Below are 16,911 nucleotides of genomic sequence, written 5' to 3'. Positions count from 1 at the left end.
GGATTTATTTAATTTTAAGGTAAACAGCGCATGGAAAGAAAAAAAACACTTTACTGGAGAGTTTTTGTTTACCTTTGTTTATTTATCGACATGAAAGTACATTTCCATGATGAATCGAGAAGAAACAAAATGACAGCTTCAATGTTTTGGTAAAAAGTTCAGCAAAAAAAATATCAGGTAAACCTTTTTCTAGAAGAACAAAACCGCCGGCGGCTGGTCGGCGATTGTGTAAAAGTCTGTGGATAATCATGACACATCGTTCTTACCTATGAAGTGCTTGCATTGTTTTTAATAACCAACCAATAAACAACGAGTGCTAGGGTGGTAATTTTTTAAGCAGAGGAGCACCGCATGCTCCGTTTTATACTTCAGCTTCAGCTTTATAAAAATAAGCTTTTTATTAAAAAAAGGACAAGAAAACCTGTCGGCTTGAACACACAATCCAATCTTTTGAATCAACCAAAACATAGTCATGAAAATCTGCCGACAAAATAAAATCTAAGATGATATGAAATAGATTTTATCAGATAAACAATTAACTTTCATCGAGATTAATTTTAGCGAATTTCGTGAATATTTATGCATTTTCCCGAAATTAAACCTTCGAGAAACTTCTGTAAAAACATTAATTATTCGCATAAAACCTTCATTCAAGAAAAAAAATCTTAGCGAAATATATCGACATGAATGATTCGTAAAAATTAATTTTTGCGAGATGCATTTTTTTTGACCTTGCGAAAATATGTTTTCGGAGAAATTTATTAACTGAAGATATAATAATTCTGTATTTGTTCTGTTGTTTGTGTTCATTTCATGGATTCTGTTCATTTCATGGATCGGGCAATGTTTCCAGAAATTTCTCGCATTAGAGATAAAAACTTTCTTTTTTTCAAAAAAATCACCAATATAAAAACACCCTATTGATGAAATCCAAAATGCGACACTACCAATAAATTGTCGAAATAAAGGTCATAAAATGGTTCAGCATCGCTATACAACAACTGCTCAAGCAGGATTATTTTGTAATGAATATGAAGTACCATTTGCAAAAAATGTAATCACATTCGAAGAAATCCATTAAAAGAAAGAAAGCTACATTGAAATTGGCGAAACATGTATTTGAAAAGAAGAGAACGCTTAATTGTGAATTTCAGCGCAAAAATCTATAAATAAGCAATTTACACTAACAGGAGAAGGGAAAGAAATAATTTATTAGGACTAATTTATGCAACTACATCAAATCAACTACAAAAATTGGTATAAGAGGTTATGAGAAAAACTGTCAAAAATTGTTTATAATGGGGAATTTAATTGTAAAGTTGGTGATATATTTGAGGAAACCAATGATTATAACGTTAACAATTAGTAGAACGAACGTTAATCTGACAAACAGGAAAGTTCAACTTAACGACAGTAAACGCATCAAACAAATGTCAGGAGTATGGATAAGAGAAAATATGAAGCACAAGTCAGTGATTGTAAAGAAAGAAGATTTAAATGCAATACAGTATATAAAAAAGCACATGCGCATAATTTGCGCGCTTGAATTATAGTGTAGAATCCGAAAAGAAATGTTGTTTCCCGAAATCTTCGAAGCATATTTCATCAGGATGTAAGTTATCAAATTAAAAGATATAAGATTGATTTTTTTTTTCAAGTTATCGTATTTCCCAATGTGGTTTTTGGATCAGCACAACTACTGAATATAATCCTTCTATGCTCTTGACGCGGCTCAGTGCCACATACATTCGACCGACATCGAAGCATTTTTTTAAAGAAGATCCAGACCTAAAGTTGCTTCGGTAAGCAAAGGATTTTTTTTATAATCCACCAGTTATTGCTTCGTTTTACGTTTTAACTTTATCGTGACTATGATGGTTTTAACAAGGAGGATAGGTAATCAAGGGGCTGGGCATGCAGGTGGAGCTGACGGGGTCTAATTTATATATACAAGTAGTAAATAAAATGTCAAGCTTAATAAAAACAGTGAGTGAGTAAATATAATAGCTAAAAAACAGACACACACATAAGTAGCTAAAGAATATCGCAATAAGAAAAACAAAACAAAAAACTGAGTAGATATATTGAACGAATAAGCCATAAGAGACGCCGACGGGGATAGGCAATCATGTGTGTTCTCTGATGGTTGAGTTCGCTGAACACATGGCGCAATGAGAAAGTAAGGAACAACTAACGATACAACAACGACTAAAAACTAACACCATATTACCAAGTGAAACTTTCAAAGATGAAAAAAGTAAATCAACACTTACAGTATTACTTTTCTATAAAGCTGAAACATTTAGACACTTCACAAGGCCAAAGAAAGCAAAAATAAAAAATAAAATAAAAAATACCACGTGATAGATGTGAAAAATTCACAAGAAGACAATATAAATCACATGACTAAGTGTTCGAACTGAAATTCTACGCTGTTTTGTGCTAAAACAGGTGGAGTGTTCACGACTGGGAGTAAAATCATTAAAAAATTGAAAAGGTTACCAATAGCTCTGTCTTTTGCAGGCTTAATGTCAAGATTCGTGACCAATTCCATATAGCGGGTGTCAGCCTTGATTGTAGCATTGTTGCATCCATCGATCCTTACCGTGACATCGACGCATTAATGACAGGCAAGTGGATGATAATAGTCATCTACTAACCGTTTGTGATGTCACGGTAGAAGAATTTGAATTGTTATGAGGTAGCAAAATTCAGCGGTACATTGGTGAAGAGGGAGAAACCGATGACGAAACTGATTCGGTGTGTCAAGTTGAAGAAAATTAGTTCTATTTTTTATTATTTCAGACAAAACAAGAATGATTATGAAAATTTAAAAAAAAATCTTATTTTTTGCTCATTCGCGAAAGTTTTTTACGCGAAAATAACCCTTTAACCGCGATTGATACACGAAAGTTTCTGCCCGCGAAAATTTCTGCCCTTAAATTATCGCCTCTGGCCGCCGGGAAATTGAATAAAAAATAGTGTGCGCATAAACGGGAAAACGTTTAACTTTCTAAAAATATAAAGATTAATATTAAAAGTGGAGGGTTTCTCCCTGGAAACTTACTAAGCAAATAGTTTAAATCTATGTTAACACTGTATTGACAATCACCTTACCTTTTCCAGCGGGGTTCAAAATTACAAGTTTCTTATAAAATCAATATTTATTAGCAACTTAAGGCTTAAATCCCTCATGAAACAAAACGTATTTCCTTCGTAAGCAGCAACAGTCGACCTGTAAAAAGTAAGGAAAACAGAAAAGAAAAGATTATTATATAAGCTAAACTCAAAACGTACGTACAAAACATATTATTAAGACTATTGGCACACTAGTCTAATTAAGCAGCGTCAAAAGAGTGTATAATTGCAATCTTTGCCAAGTAAATAATTGTGGCATTTAATGGAAACCAGGACTCTTCTAATGTAAAATTGACATCACTGAAAGAGTGTCGTTTTTGAAAATCACATGACATCTTTTTTTTTGTCAAAACAGTAAAAATTAAAATGGTGGACGGTCAAGTAACATACTGATATGGGCGCTGGATGAATACGTGTGATGGCTTTATCGAGACCTGTCGCTCCATGGGAATTTTATATGCGGGTAGACCTAGCGTTAGAGTTATGCGTGAAAGATGCTCTTTTAAGAATTCTTCATAATGAAATTTGTCATCGAACTTATGTGGGTTTGCCAAGAAATGACGCTGCACTACATGGAGCAATGGCCAAATTTAAATCAACCCATCAAAGAAAGTTAAATCGCATTTTACGGCCTGATCAGTGGCTTGTTATATGTCCACAAAACGGTAAAACAAATTCGCAAAACTTTGATATACCCATCATTGTTATCCTCATTGAATATTGTTTGCCAGGATTACCAGCTCCTGCACCACCAAAGCATTGGGACATCCGTCAACCTCTTTCAACGGATCAAAGTATAGCCGCTTTTTGTTTGCATGCAAAGCTGCTTAGACATGAAGTAAAGCACGGCAGTATATCGCAAATTTCAACGAGACATGCATTTCAAATGTACTGGAATAAAATCAGATTTATATTGGGTGGACTTCATTATAACGATTTTCCATTTTTACAACGACTGGAACTTGGTTCACTGGATCCCTATTTAAATCAACAAGTGCAATTGCTTATACAAAAAAATGACATTTTGCAACAGGCGGCTGACTCGCTGAAACAACGCGTGGACGATCATGACGACGATCACAATAAGTTGGAAAAAAAATATGAGGAGGTTAGAAAAACGCTTGAAGATGTGAAACAACGAAATGAACAGGAGATCAAAAAACATTGTAAGTTGACAGTTTATCTCGGAGAAAATAAATCGGCAGCTAATGTCTTCCGATGTTTTTTAAAATTTAATGGCTTTAAAAAATGATAACTTTGATGTTGAGAAACAGGTAGGGAAAAGTGGAAACATGAAATAACGCTTATTTACCGTAGGAAAGAATTTTTCTTTTGAAGGAATCTCAGAAAAGACTGGTTAAGAAAATAAGGTAAACAAAATTTTAATAGAAGCAAACTTTCTATACATAACACATACACTCTGTTGTTTCACTCTTTATCAAAATGGTGGCTTGGACATCGCCTTGGGTTTTTTCATACTGAGATCGTTATTACAATGTCATATACAAAGGCGTAAACAAAATTGAACAAGACGTATCATTGACGTAAACTAGCTCGCAAAACAACAGTCTAAATGAATTTTTTTTAGCGTAAAGCATATGAGCTAGCCAAGGTTCTTAAACATATTTATTTTCGCAACAGCCATATGGGAAACTCTGCCCGGACATTTTTAAAACTATATACAAACAAATATTATTTTTTGAAAAAAACTTTGAGAAAAATTTAAGCGCATATTTATTCATATTTCTTCACTAAAAACACAACAAAGCAGGTCACAAAAAATACGTGCATGATCAGCATCAAGCAGCAATGCGTGTGCGTGTACAAATTACTTTTAAATGAAGCAAAAAGCACTTGAAGGAATTTGTTTACAAATTGTGTGTTCCTGTAAGGAAAATATCAAGAGACCTAGTAACGAACTTATTACAAGCTCGTGAGCTTGTATTAAAACGCAAATGTGTCCTACAAGAATGGAAATTTTTGCCTCTCTGAGCACCGACACGGGAGTAGTCGTGTGTTCGAATCTCATCTTGGTAACTATTTTTACTTTTTTCTTCTTCTTACTATCTCGCCCGCGAGGACGTGTTTACAGACTGACCTAACGAAAATTGAAATTTCGAGAAATTTTCTATCAATATTATTGCCTATCCGAATAGCAAAATATGTCGTGTCTAACTTCAGCTTTTTATACACTTTTTTGGCGAGGTTGTTTGCGTATATCATACGTCTTGGTTGTATCATAGGCAGGAGAGCGATTTTGCTTGAAACAGCTATGAAGTGTTGACAAAAAGATAAAATCAAAAAAACTTTGTTGATAGATAAATTACTTCAACAAAAGTTTTTGTTCATATTATGCCATCATAAAATTTCATTTTAATCCGAGCATTTGATCGCATTATTGTATGTGAAAAATTTCCTACACATCTAAATTCTTTGTTTACGGGAAATTCCCTTCATGGAAATATAGACTTTATCAATCAACTAAAATGTCTGCTCCACAAGCAGAAATAATAGTTATTATCATGCGCCTCTAGCGGGAGCGTCTGACGGATTATTTTTAGATATTCGTGCAGTCGTTAGCCGAGAGTTGAACATGTCAGCAGATATCCGATATCAAATATATGCTCGAGATATTCGACAGTAATTCCGGTGTAGCAGATTATCTTAACTCTCTGTAAAAGATGACTCCTAAGGTCAAAATAAACTAGAGAGTAATAACTCCCATAGAATAGAAATAACCTAGTAAATAATCACTCCCCCAGTTAATAAACACTCCCCTTATTTTTCAAAGAGAACTTTAAAGGCAAAGTTAAAATAAACTGGTTATTGAAAACTCGCCCTATTTTGAAGTCATTGCAGTATACCTAATATATTAAAATGTTTTGTTTTGTTTTGTTTTGTTTCACGTGAGTTGTTCGGTTGTTGTGAGCAAAATATTCACACAATTTTTTCTTATTGAAAATGCCTGCCAAACAACATGTGCCACTTAGTGAAATTAAAGTATATTTGGAAACCAAAAAATATCCAGATGGATTCTAAGGTTAGTTTGTCTTTTTTCCCCATTTCATGACAACTCTTATTTTGAGTTCTGACTTATTTTTAAAAAAGGTGAACATGTGAGTTGCTATTTTGAAGGGGATATTTTTATAGTTTTGTTTTAATGACTTGAAAACTTGATTCCAAAAAGTGGAATGAACTAACCATAGCTAATCATTTTTTAAGTTTTACTGCAAATTTTATAAAAACAAAATTCCTTCAAAAAGAAAATTTTCGCCGTGCTTGTCGAAATTTTTCACCTGTCGGTGGAAGTAATCACATCACGAGAGGAATGGACAAAAATCATCCAAGATATCCATGAAGGCCTCGGAAACCACAACAAAGCCCAGGCAATGGCTTCACATCGTGGAAGAGATGCCACCTACCAAAAATGTGCAGGAAGATTTTTTGGGGCACAATATGTTGAATGACATTGCTGAATTTTATCGTTTGCATTGATTATTTTTCGAAATGGTCCGAAGCTAAGCCAGTGAAAGACAAATCAGCTGAAAAAATTGCTACATTCCTGTAGGAGGTTATTTGTAGGCATAGTCGCATGAAAATTCAAATCAATGACCAGAGAAAGGAATTCGTTAACGAAGTGATAACGAATTCGCATGAAATGACTGGTGCAGATCAAAGAATAACGTCTGCATACCATTCTCAAACCATTGGCTCGTTGAACCATCAAGCACTGGCTGGTGAAAGTTTTGAACGAACGGGCAGATGAATGGCCTTATGTAATTGAAGGTGTATTTTGTTTGCACACAAAGTGAGTAAACACTCTTCATTCAAATTCACTCCGTTCTTTTTAATGTATAATAGGCATCCAATTCTACCAATCGATTTAAAGTACGATTTAGATTCAGACTTACAGAATTCAGATATTCCGCTTGACTCGGAAGAGTTTGAAACTATCCTGCCATCAACGTTGAAATTGACACAAGATACCAACGACGAAGCAAGCAAAAATACCACAGCAGCACAGAAGAAACAACAACATGACAACAGCCGTCGCCATTTGTTAGCAACCACTTTAATAATCAAGGATTGATAGAAAAGGAGGAGAGTTAACATTTAAATAGTTGAGGCCATATACATTGGAGAGCATTTCTAAGACTGGTTTGGGCGCGTTAAAGAATAAGCGTGGTTGTGTACTAGCTAAAAAGTACAATGCTGGCCTCCTTAAGTCATGTCTTGATCTTCGAATCAGCCTGACGATGAAGCTGAAACATCGCCACCCCATGATGACGAGCCCGAACCGTTGCCATCGCATGACGATGAACACAAACCATTACGCCCCATGACGTTGAACCCGAACCATCACTGGGCCATGATCTTGAGCCCGGACCATTACCGCCCCATCACGATGATGCGCCAGAACCATCGCCGACCCAAGACAATGAAGACAAACTGCCCCTGTTTCACGATGACAAAATGTCAGCTAGTATAAGCCAAACAGGTGGAATCTGTCACCCTATGAAATAGTAGAGATAATCCTTGTACAACTTCGACATAATCCCTCACATCGTTAAATTATATTTCTGACATGCCATCGTTTCAAAGAAATCCTTGTAAGAAGGAACGATCGAGAGCTACCCAATTACATTTGTTATTTACTGAAAAACACACGGAATGAATTAAAGAGATATAATGGAAAAGTCAAAATAAGCACCCGAAAGCTTACAAAATTATTATAAGCGCATTCTGGGGTATTAAAGAAAATTAAATACATAGTGAACAGTCAGAAATGGAAGTCATCTTGGCTTTACTAGAGCCAAAAAGTAATTCTATGTATCAGGTTCGGAATGGACAAAATAACAAACCCTATCCTAATCAAAGATAACCAACCAATTGAGTCAGATATCAAAAAGGGGAGCCGAGAAAAGTTTTGGATAAAAAACGATTAATATTTTCTCAATATTGAAGATAGGGAAATCCTTAACTCGAAAAGTGCTTGGTTAAATGATCATGGATGCCGCGCAGAAATTAATATGCAAAACACAAAAGATAACTATCTGTTTTGAATACTCACAAGAACACTGCCATCCCTTTTGATCCTGTATACCAAGACCACATTCAACTGTTACACGACAGAGGTTCGAAGAGGTCGGATTCAGATTTGCGATAGTTTGAAATCGTGTTTCTAAGAAATCCATCTATTCATTGTATAAGCATGTAGTTGGTGAATTTCAAAATATTGCCCGAACATTTCTATCCGAGCAAAAGCAACAGAATGGATTCAATTACGGAGTCTTCGCTATCGCTTTCGCAGCAGAGATCTTGATGATAATTCACCAATGGAAGCAGTGTTTAATATTGCTAACATGAGGAATCACCCCATGTTATGTCTTGAACAGTAGACCCTGATCCAAAGGTAGTGAATTGATAATCGAGATTTTAAAACACTTTCTGGCGTTGTTAACTTAAGTTTTATTTAGGTACATACTTAGTGAGTCTTGAAAGGTACCAGAAAAAAAAAACAATTTTCCTTAGGGTTAACCCACTTTGACGTTATTTTAGTTTCTATATCTATGAGCACATTTGAAGTTTTCATTCTTTTGTATTCTACAACATTTTTTGATCTCTTTTATTTATTAGAAGGATTTTTCTCATATTACTTTTGTACTAAAAATACACACTAAACAACTCTTTTATAAAAAGCATCACAAATTACCAAGAGATTTTTTTTTATTTTGGTCTTAGCCTCATTCTAAAAAACCTTTGTTATGTTTTTCACTATTTCTATCAATTTTTCACTTTTTTTAGGATTTATAAATAAAAGGCAGATTATCTTTACCTTACGGTACAGTGCCTTTATTCTTTCCGTTTTTTATTAATTAGTTACTTTGCTAGGATTTCGAAAAAAAGATTCTTATCTACTGAAATTTATATTCTGTAGTCATGTTTTTTTAACAGCAAGGTTTGTCACTTCCCGCCGATTAACTTTGAAAATCGGTAAATTCTTTCCGACTAGATCTTTTAAATCACTCAAAACCTTCTATTTTTATTTTCAGTTCAAAGCAGTTCAAAAAAAGTTTGCTCACAAATTTTTTAGTTAAGGCAAAAAGTTCGGGGAAAGATCTTGATCGGGTACAAAAAGTCGGCTAAAATTTTGGTCATATAATATTTAGTAACTGAACCAACCTTTTACCGTTCTATCCAAAAAGAAATATAAGGGAGTCAAAATAAACTGGGGGAGTTATTATTTCATAGGAAATGTTGACTCTAGGGGGTAACAATTCACTAGTTTATTATGACTGGGGTGTTATTTATAACTAGTTTATCTTAATTAGGGGGTTATTATAAACTAGTTTATTATGACTTAAGAATCATTATTTAGGGGAGTTAAAATTTACGGCGACAGCGGCACTTATATTTCGTTTATATATTTACAGTTGACTCCCTCTAATTCGAATCTCTATAATTCAAATATTTCTATAATTCGAACGAGTGCTCAGTCACCGTCAATTTTCCTTAACAGACCCTTATAAAAAACTTTCTACAATTCGAATTTCTCTAATTCGAAACTTTCTCTAATTCGAACAGTTTTTCAGTCCCTTCAGCACGATTCTCTCCCTAATTCGAATTTTAGAGTGTAAACAGGGCTTTGACAAATTCAATTTATCGACCTGAGAAAAGCACTTGGTAATGCAACTCGTATTGTCGAAAGAGATCGTTTCTCCAATGTAAACTATGAAAAAAAAGATTGAATGAAACTTGAATTATGTTTTCTTGATTTTGAAATAACGTAATTTCTCTCTGTAAGTCGAATTTGCACTTTCTGAAGCTGAAAGTTCGAATTACAGAGACTTTCTCTAATTCGAATCTCTCTATAATTGGAACAAAAATCTCTCCCAGTGGGAATTCGAATTATGGAGAGGTGTCAACTGTAGTTCCTTTATAAAATTACATGCAAGTCAATCAGATGGAGAGTTAAACTAATTAAAAATAAAAAAGTTATCAAACAAAGGATGTATTATATCGCACTCCATCTTTTATTGTTCTCGATAGTAGTACACAAAAGATAAGCAATCAGGTGGAGAGCTGAAAATAACTGAAGCGCGAATGTTTTAGAACAACAAGAAACAAGAACAACGAAAAAGACAAAAATTGCTGATTGTGTGAAACAAAATGAATTGTTTTTGTAGTCTCATTAGTTGCATGATAAAACAGATATTCAGCGCAGTAAAATCGGATATCGTAATTATTCAGTCTCGCTTTTTCATATTCGACTCCGCCTGCTGAATATCTGCTTAATATTATACATGAGAGATAGTGACGTCAAAAATCTCCAAAAGGGACAAATATAGCCACTTACGTCGCTTTATCAATACTAATCTTGCGGGCTATGTATTATTTACCTTATGTGGAGAACCCTTTGTTTTAGAAGATATTTTCCGTTATGAGTTCGGAAAGGTTACGCAATAAGCAAACATGTACTAAGATTAAAATATATCAAAAAGATCAATTTTTTGAAGTATACCTTTTTTCAGCAGGTGTATATTTAAACAAACTAACAGCAAACGCTATAAACTATTTTAGCTATTTCAAACATGCAACATTTTAAACGCATCAGCATCAGAGTAATAGTCAGCTAATTTGTATAATGTATTATTCGAACATGAGCAAGAAGCAACTATTAAAACTCTACGAACATCGCGTAAAAGTTATTAGCTACATGCAATGCAATATTTGCTCTTAACATGTGTTTTTTTGTTTTTACTGCACGTCACTTAAGAATCTACTCTATAAGAACGTTGACGTTGAGATTCTTCTAAAAACAGTATAAGAATATAAGAATTAAAATTAAGAACTAGGTACTACCTTTGAATCTGTTGATGAATTATTTTTTTCAGGTAACCCTTATCATGTCATTTTACCGGAGGTATTGAATATAATATGCAAAAAGATCGGGAAAGATTGGGCTCAGTTGTCCAAATTTCTATTAACACCTGACGAAATTAAAAATATCGAAAACTTACAAGTCACTGAAGAACAAAAGATGGACATAAGCTTCCGCAAAAAGAATGCAACTTTCACGTGGAGTGAAGTGAAAAATATCCTGATAAAAATTTCTCGAGAGGATATAGTCGATTGTATTCGAATGGAAAGTCTTATCACAACTGGTAAGTGTTGTATGATTTATTTATTTACCGTAAATATTCGGTTAAGTCACCCACCCCTAAAATTATTAATAAGAAAATTGCCTCCACTTTGAGAATAGTGTCATTTTTAATCGCTCGTTTGTTCGTTTATCTCATCATCTTCTTTATCTCTAGGCTTAAGAAAGGCGTCTTTGAAGCTAAGAGAAAAATACAGCGAAAGCTTATCAAGTATGTTTTTGGATAAGCCTTTGTGCCAAGACCGAGGTGTACAGAAACCTCGAGAAGAAGTTTATGTGCCTCTATCTATGGTTGAGAATCCACAAAATGATTCAGAACAGCAGTCAACATTTAACCGACTTCAAACAGTTCTAATTCAAGATTTATTGAAAAAGGGTGATGATTTGGTCATTTTACGAGGATTGGCAGGGATCGGGAAGAGCACCTTTATGGATACATATGTATATAACTGGGCGAAAGGGAATATTTTAAATGAATTCCCCAAAATCGATTTTATATTTTACCTTAAAAGTGAAGACTTAATTGCAGGTACCTTCCAGTATAAATTACCTAAGAAATTCATCCGTAAAAAGTTCACTGATCTGTTTGATATGATAGATATCCAAGATTTGCAAGAGGTATCGCATCGCGTTCTGTTTGTCGTGGATGGAGTGGACGAAATAAAATCTATTCACCTATTTTCAGCTGGCAACGTTTTTCAACCTGTTATTCCGAATTACCTTGGTGACATAGTGAATAACCAGTCCAGCTTTTTACGTGGCCATAAAACTGTGGTTACAGGAAGACCCTCAACATGTTCCATGATAGCTTTTAAATTTAGACATGTGGTTCCAAAAACAATTGAGGTCCATGGTTTCAATTCCGAAGCTATTGATTCATATATACAAAAGCGTTTCCATGGTAACAACGATCGGATCAATCTGGTGACAAGACAAATAAGAGAACGAAAAGATTTACAAATAATGGCGAGAATCCCGTTTTATCTTTGGGTTATATGCGAGATGTTTGACCAGCGTACAGATATGAACAACCCCCACACAATTACACAACTATGTTCTACTGCTTTTTTAGAATTCACTAGGAGTCTTTCCCCAGAATTCACGTATTTAGATTGTTTTCAGATGTGCAAGAAAGACCTCATTTTACACACAGCAACGTCTCTTGCAAAACTTTCGGAAGTGTCGCTAAGGCTCAACAAGACGTCGTTCTCGGATGCTGATGTAGATGTTACTGATTCGATAAACTCCTTAGAAAGGGCGGGACTTCTTATTAAGAAAACACCGCCTGACGGTAGTAGACCAGTGTATCAGTTCAAACATCTTGTTTTGCAGGAATACTTTACCGCGCTTCACGTATTTCTTAACCCACGAGCAATAGCTAACGCAATTCGAATGCCTAATTTTTCAGGATGTGTACCACTTCTTGCTGGACTTTCTGGAATCCATGGCAAAGGAAATCAGAACGACATCACAACCTGTTTTTTAAGTAATCTAAAGAATTATGCAAAAAAGAAGAAAATGGAGGAGGAGAAAATGAATTTGATGTGTGAATGTTTTCCAGATAGATTGTTCCGCGTTAATGTTATGCAATTTATAGAAGGAGTTATGCTGAGAAAGTTAAATGGAAGCTGCCTAGTGTTGGATAGCTCTTGTGACCACCTGCTGGCCGCTATTTTTGAATATCAAGGGGAATTTTCATCCTTTTTTCAAAGAAAGTTTTCAAATAAGTCATTTCACATTCGAGGTGCATCGCTTCATCATGAGGTAAGAAGCACGATCTATTTCATCAATAAATTGGATGGAGCTAAAGTTGATTTTCTGCACATTCAAACTACTGGTCACAATGAACTGCCAGAAAATTTAGTTACTCTATTTACGATGTATTATTCAGCTTACCCATGTCAGAAGATCCTCAAAATATCGTCATCAGTAACTACAAACCGAACAGACGAAGTCTTAATTACATGCCAAGAAAACGTGGAAGACTCCTGTCGAACAATCGAGATTTCCGGTCTAATTTCCAAGTTATATCAAAATCGGCTGCTGTTGGAAACATTTTGTGTAGTTGATGTAATACAATTGCACTGTCAAGTAGAATCTGCCTATAAAGCATTTCATCATTTACTCAACTACACGAATGAAATGAATCAATTGAAGAATAAGATACGCTATAAGATTCCGAATCTGAACGCAGGTAATCACCGGATTAAATTCTTCCACCTTAGCATGCTAGCAGACGCTTACAGACATCAACTCATCGTTAACGATAAACCTGTGGAAAATCTTAGACTGAAGCTTGAATGCTGTTTCGCAGACTTCAGTTTAAATGATGACGATATTGACATGCTGACCATGTGCTTACCAAGCATCAAACTTCTGAACATTAGCTGCAACGAGCACATGTCTTCACTGGCAATGCAATCAATAGCAACTAGCTTAACAAATTGTATCTTTATCAAAGGTGAATGCACCTTGAAAATTCTGCACCTGGATCAATGTAGTCTAACTGACGCTCATCTTGTCGCTTTAAAGCCTTGTATACCACATCTACAATTGCTGAGTATCAGTAGAAATGTCGATTTTACCTGCGACGGAATGACGGCATTGTGTGAAGCCGTTATTGAAGAAATTGGAAGGAGAGGAATATGTAATCTAGTGTGTTTATTCATAGCATCGTGCAATTTGGCAGATGAACATATAAGTTGTTTGCAACCAATGCTGTATTGTCTACATGAACTTTGCTTAAGTGGTAACGATCAACTCAGTGCTAGCACGTTAGCAATGATTTCAAATTCGTATTCCAACAATAACAGCACTCGTTTGAAAAGCCTGGATATCAGCAAGTGTTTGTTTACTTATGAAGACCTACTAGAGTTAGACTTGTCTGGGCTTGAGAAGCTTGTTGTCGGCGACGTATCGTTCAGCGCTAGGGCTCTTCAAACGATATCAAACAGTATTATTGAGCACACTGAAGAGATGCAAGCATATTTTTTGGAAATATTGGATCTAACATCGTGTCAACTCACTGATTCACATGTGTGGGCGGTTTTGCCATGTGTACGTTATGTTGGTAAGATATACCTTCAAAGTAATAATCTTCACTACGTCACCAACAAATCTCTGCAATACATCGATGCGTTTATTAACACAAGACAAAACTTGATAAGACAAGGCGAGCAAAAAAAGTACGAGAAGTTTAGAATTGAAGTCATTAACGTCATTGTAAACTCGCCTGTGGCAAAACAATATATACAAGTGTTATGCTTAAACTAGAAAATTAAACTTTACTTTTTTTTATCGGAAATGACTTGCCAACCTCTTTCCTAGGGCAATTTTTTGATTTTTCGATTTCTGAGACAGTTGGTTTAAAAGATTTTGGTCGTTTTGTTAAGAATTGCATGCGGACTGCCAGGAACACAGTATTACTATAATCTATGCAAAACAATGTTGATTTGATCAAAAACAAACAAACAAAGAATCCAGTTAGCTAGCTAGCAAAAATAGCTACAACTTTTTATGCTCACCCTGTGGCTGCAAACAAATCTTAAATGTATTTTATGTTTGTTTTTTTGCTAACTAAAGCAGGGGTTAAAACTACTAGTGCTTTTACTGAACTGAATGTGGCTAACTAGACTTTCGGGTGTATTGTTAACTTTGACATAATTAGCAGTTTATGGGTAGTATTGGTAAGTTGTTTTAAAAATGACAGAACATTGTGCCAAATACATGTAAATATTTTTAAATATACATTAACATTCAATTTTATTCTATATATAAAAATATTATATATTTTTAAACTGATTATGTCTGTCGTTTTGCCACACAATCATCACAAGCTTTCCTCTCTGATTGTACACTTTAATTGGAAGAGTATCGTTTGTTTTAGAAAAAAAGTTTGAATCAATAAATTGATTTTTGTTTATGTATAAAACTTATGAAAATTTTACATAGCTAGCTAGTTTCCACGGGCCTAATCGACTAGTATTCTATATTTTACTTTGTCTTTAAGAGCAGAGCATACATAAATTGATTTTCTTGTTTAAATTTTGTTAATATGTATAAAACTTATGATATGTAGCTATTATATACTTCATGTTGTTTTTTAAGAGAGCTAGACATGTGTTCTTTACTTTATTGTATATACTAGTTATTGAAGTGAGTTAGGTATTAAAATGCTTATATTGTGTTTTTTACTAAATTGCACGTGGAGCCTTAAACTCCAGCTCTAGAAAGATACCTATGATGCATTTAGTGTATATATATAGCCAAACAAAATTAAAGTCAAAAACATAACTATCTCATTTTTGTTTTTGATATTGTTAATTCGAAAGGTTAAAAAAATGCAATGTTATGTAAAATAACAAGGAATCGTTTAATTATTACACGTAGTGTTTCAGAGGAAAATTTGTTCGTTATTAGCTACTTCGTAACAGCTGATTTGTTTATGTAATTTTAGATTGTTTTGTAGATGAAATGCTTTTTATGTGGGTTTCTGAAAGTAGTTTTGTAGATATGTAATGTCGATACGAAATGTAGCTATATATATGGAAGTAGTGTAATGTACTGATTGTAGAATTTTTTTATAAGTTAAAATTTGTTCAGCCTAGACTCTTTTTCTAATACCTTAAATAAACAACTTATTAGTGACAAACATATTTGGGGATGAGTGATCCCATATGTTTTATATTGTGGAGAACATATTTGTGGATGAGTGATCCCATATGTTTTATATTATGGAGAACATATTTGTGGATGCGTGATCCCATATGTTTTATATTGTGGAGAACATATTTGTGGATGAGTGATCCCATATGTTTTATATTGTGGGGAACTTATTTGTGGATAATGATCTCAATATGCTTCATTGTGTGGAAAATATTTTTGTGGATGAGTGATTTCAAAAAGTTTCATTTTGTGGGAAATGTTTTTACGGATGACTTGATTTTCGCGGCTACTGAAGACTCAGTAATTATATTAGATAGTCGTTAGCTCGTGGAAAAATCCACGGGTACGCCCGTCCTTTTTATACCGCATTGCGTGCGTCTCGCTAAATGCGCAGTTAAGCAACAAAAAACTCAATCGCTTAGAAACAACAGGGAATCCAAGTACAAAGAATTAAAGTATGACTAACTTGCAGAACTTTTTTGCGTAATACATAGCATGGCAACCTCGATCCCGGGGCTTCTTTTTCTTTTTGATATAAGGGACAGCAAAAAAGAAAAGAGAAGATAAGGCCTGGGATCGAGGTTGATGGCATGGTTTCTTTGAAAGAATAATATTCGCGAAATTATATTCTCGCGAAAGATTTGATTTTCTAAAATAGCTACACAAGAAAAAAAAAAATCCTGCAAAAAATTATTTTGTTGTTGTTAGATTTTAATAGTCTGTTCCCTTTACTCGCATTCACACTTCCCAGTAAACACGAAACGTCTTAAGACGGACGCAAATGCGTCAAACTGCGAATGTTTGATGAAATTGAATTTTCCATTTGCGTGAACACAAAATGTTCGTAGGACCCTCCGCTGTTGATATTTTTTGCACTCATCGCGGTTATTAAAAATGACTGTTTGATGAAATTAAACTTCATCAAACTCAATTTTTTTCTTCTTTTC

The 16,911-nt window shown here is 34.4% G+C and overlaps 1 protein-coding gene across 1 annotated transcript; it reads left to right on the top strand.

Annotated features, from left to right (window-relative positions):
• Window positions 1-3,486: 3,486 nt before the first annotated feature.
• Window positions 3,487-15,900, top strand: LOC130644806 (NACHT, LRR and PYD domains-containing protein 12-like). The gene is made up of 3 exons (XM_057450556.1): window positions 3,487-4,304; window positions 11,034-11,303; window positions 11,457-15,900. The coding sequence occupies exons 1-3, from the start codon at window positions 3,557-3,559 to the stop codon at window positions 14,570-14,572; spliced, it is 4,134 nt and encodes a 1,377-aa protein (XP_057306539.1). The 5' UTR covers window positions 3,487-3,556; the 3' UTR covers window positions 14,573-15,900.
• Window positions 15,901-16,911: the final 1,011 nt, after the last annotated feature.

This window comes from Hydractinia symbiolongicarpus, chromosome 1 (genome assembly GCF_029227915.1).
Source record: "Hydractinia symbiolongicarpus strain clone_291-10 chromosome 1, HSymV2.1, whole genome shotgun sequence".
NCBI classification, from domain to species: Eukaryota; Metazoa; Cnidaria; class Hydrozoa; order Anthoathecata; family Hydractiniidae; genus Hydractinia; species Hydractinia symbiolongicarpus.
Note: the sequence above shows the minus strand (reverse complement) of the source record. Positions and strands in the feature narration are given on the sequence as shown.

What these genes read in the sequence shown, in the direction of transcription:
- LOC130644806 (XM_057450556.1), top strand. Translation starts at nt 3,557, where the DNA reads ATGGCTTTATCGAGACCTGTCGCTCCATGGGAATTTTATATGCGGGTA. An exon ending in ACAGGAGATCAAAAAACATT is followed by an intron (nt 4,305 to 11,033) that starts GTAAGTTGACAG and finishes TATTTTTTTCAG; the next exon opens with GTAACCCTTATCATGTCATT. An exon ending in GGAAAGTCTTATCACAACTG is followed by an intron (nt 11,304 to 11,456) that starts GTAAGTGTTGTA and finishes CTTTATCTCTAG; the next exon opens with GCTTAAGAAAGGCGTCTTTG.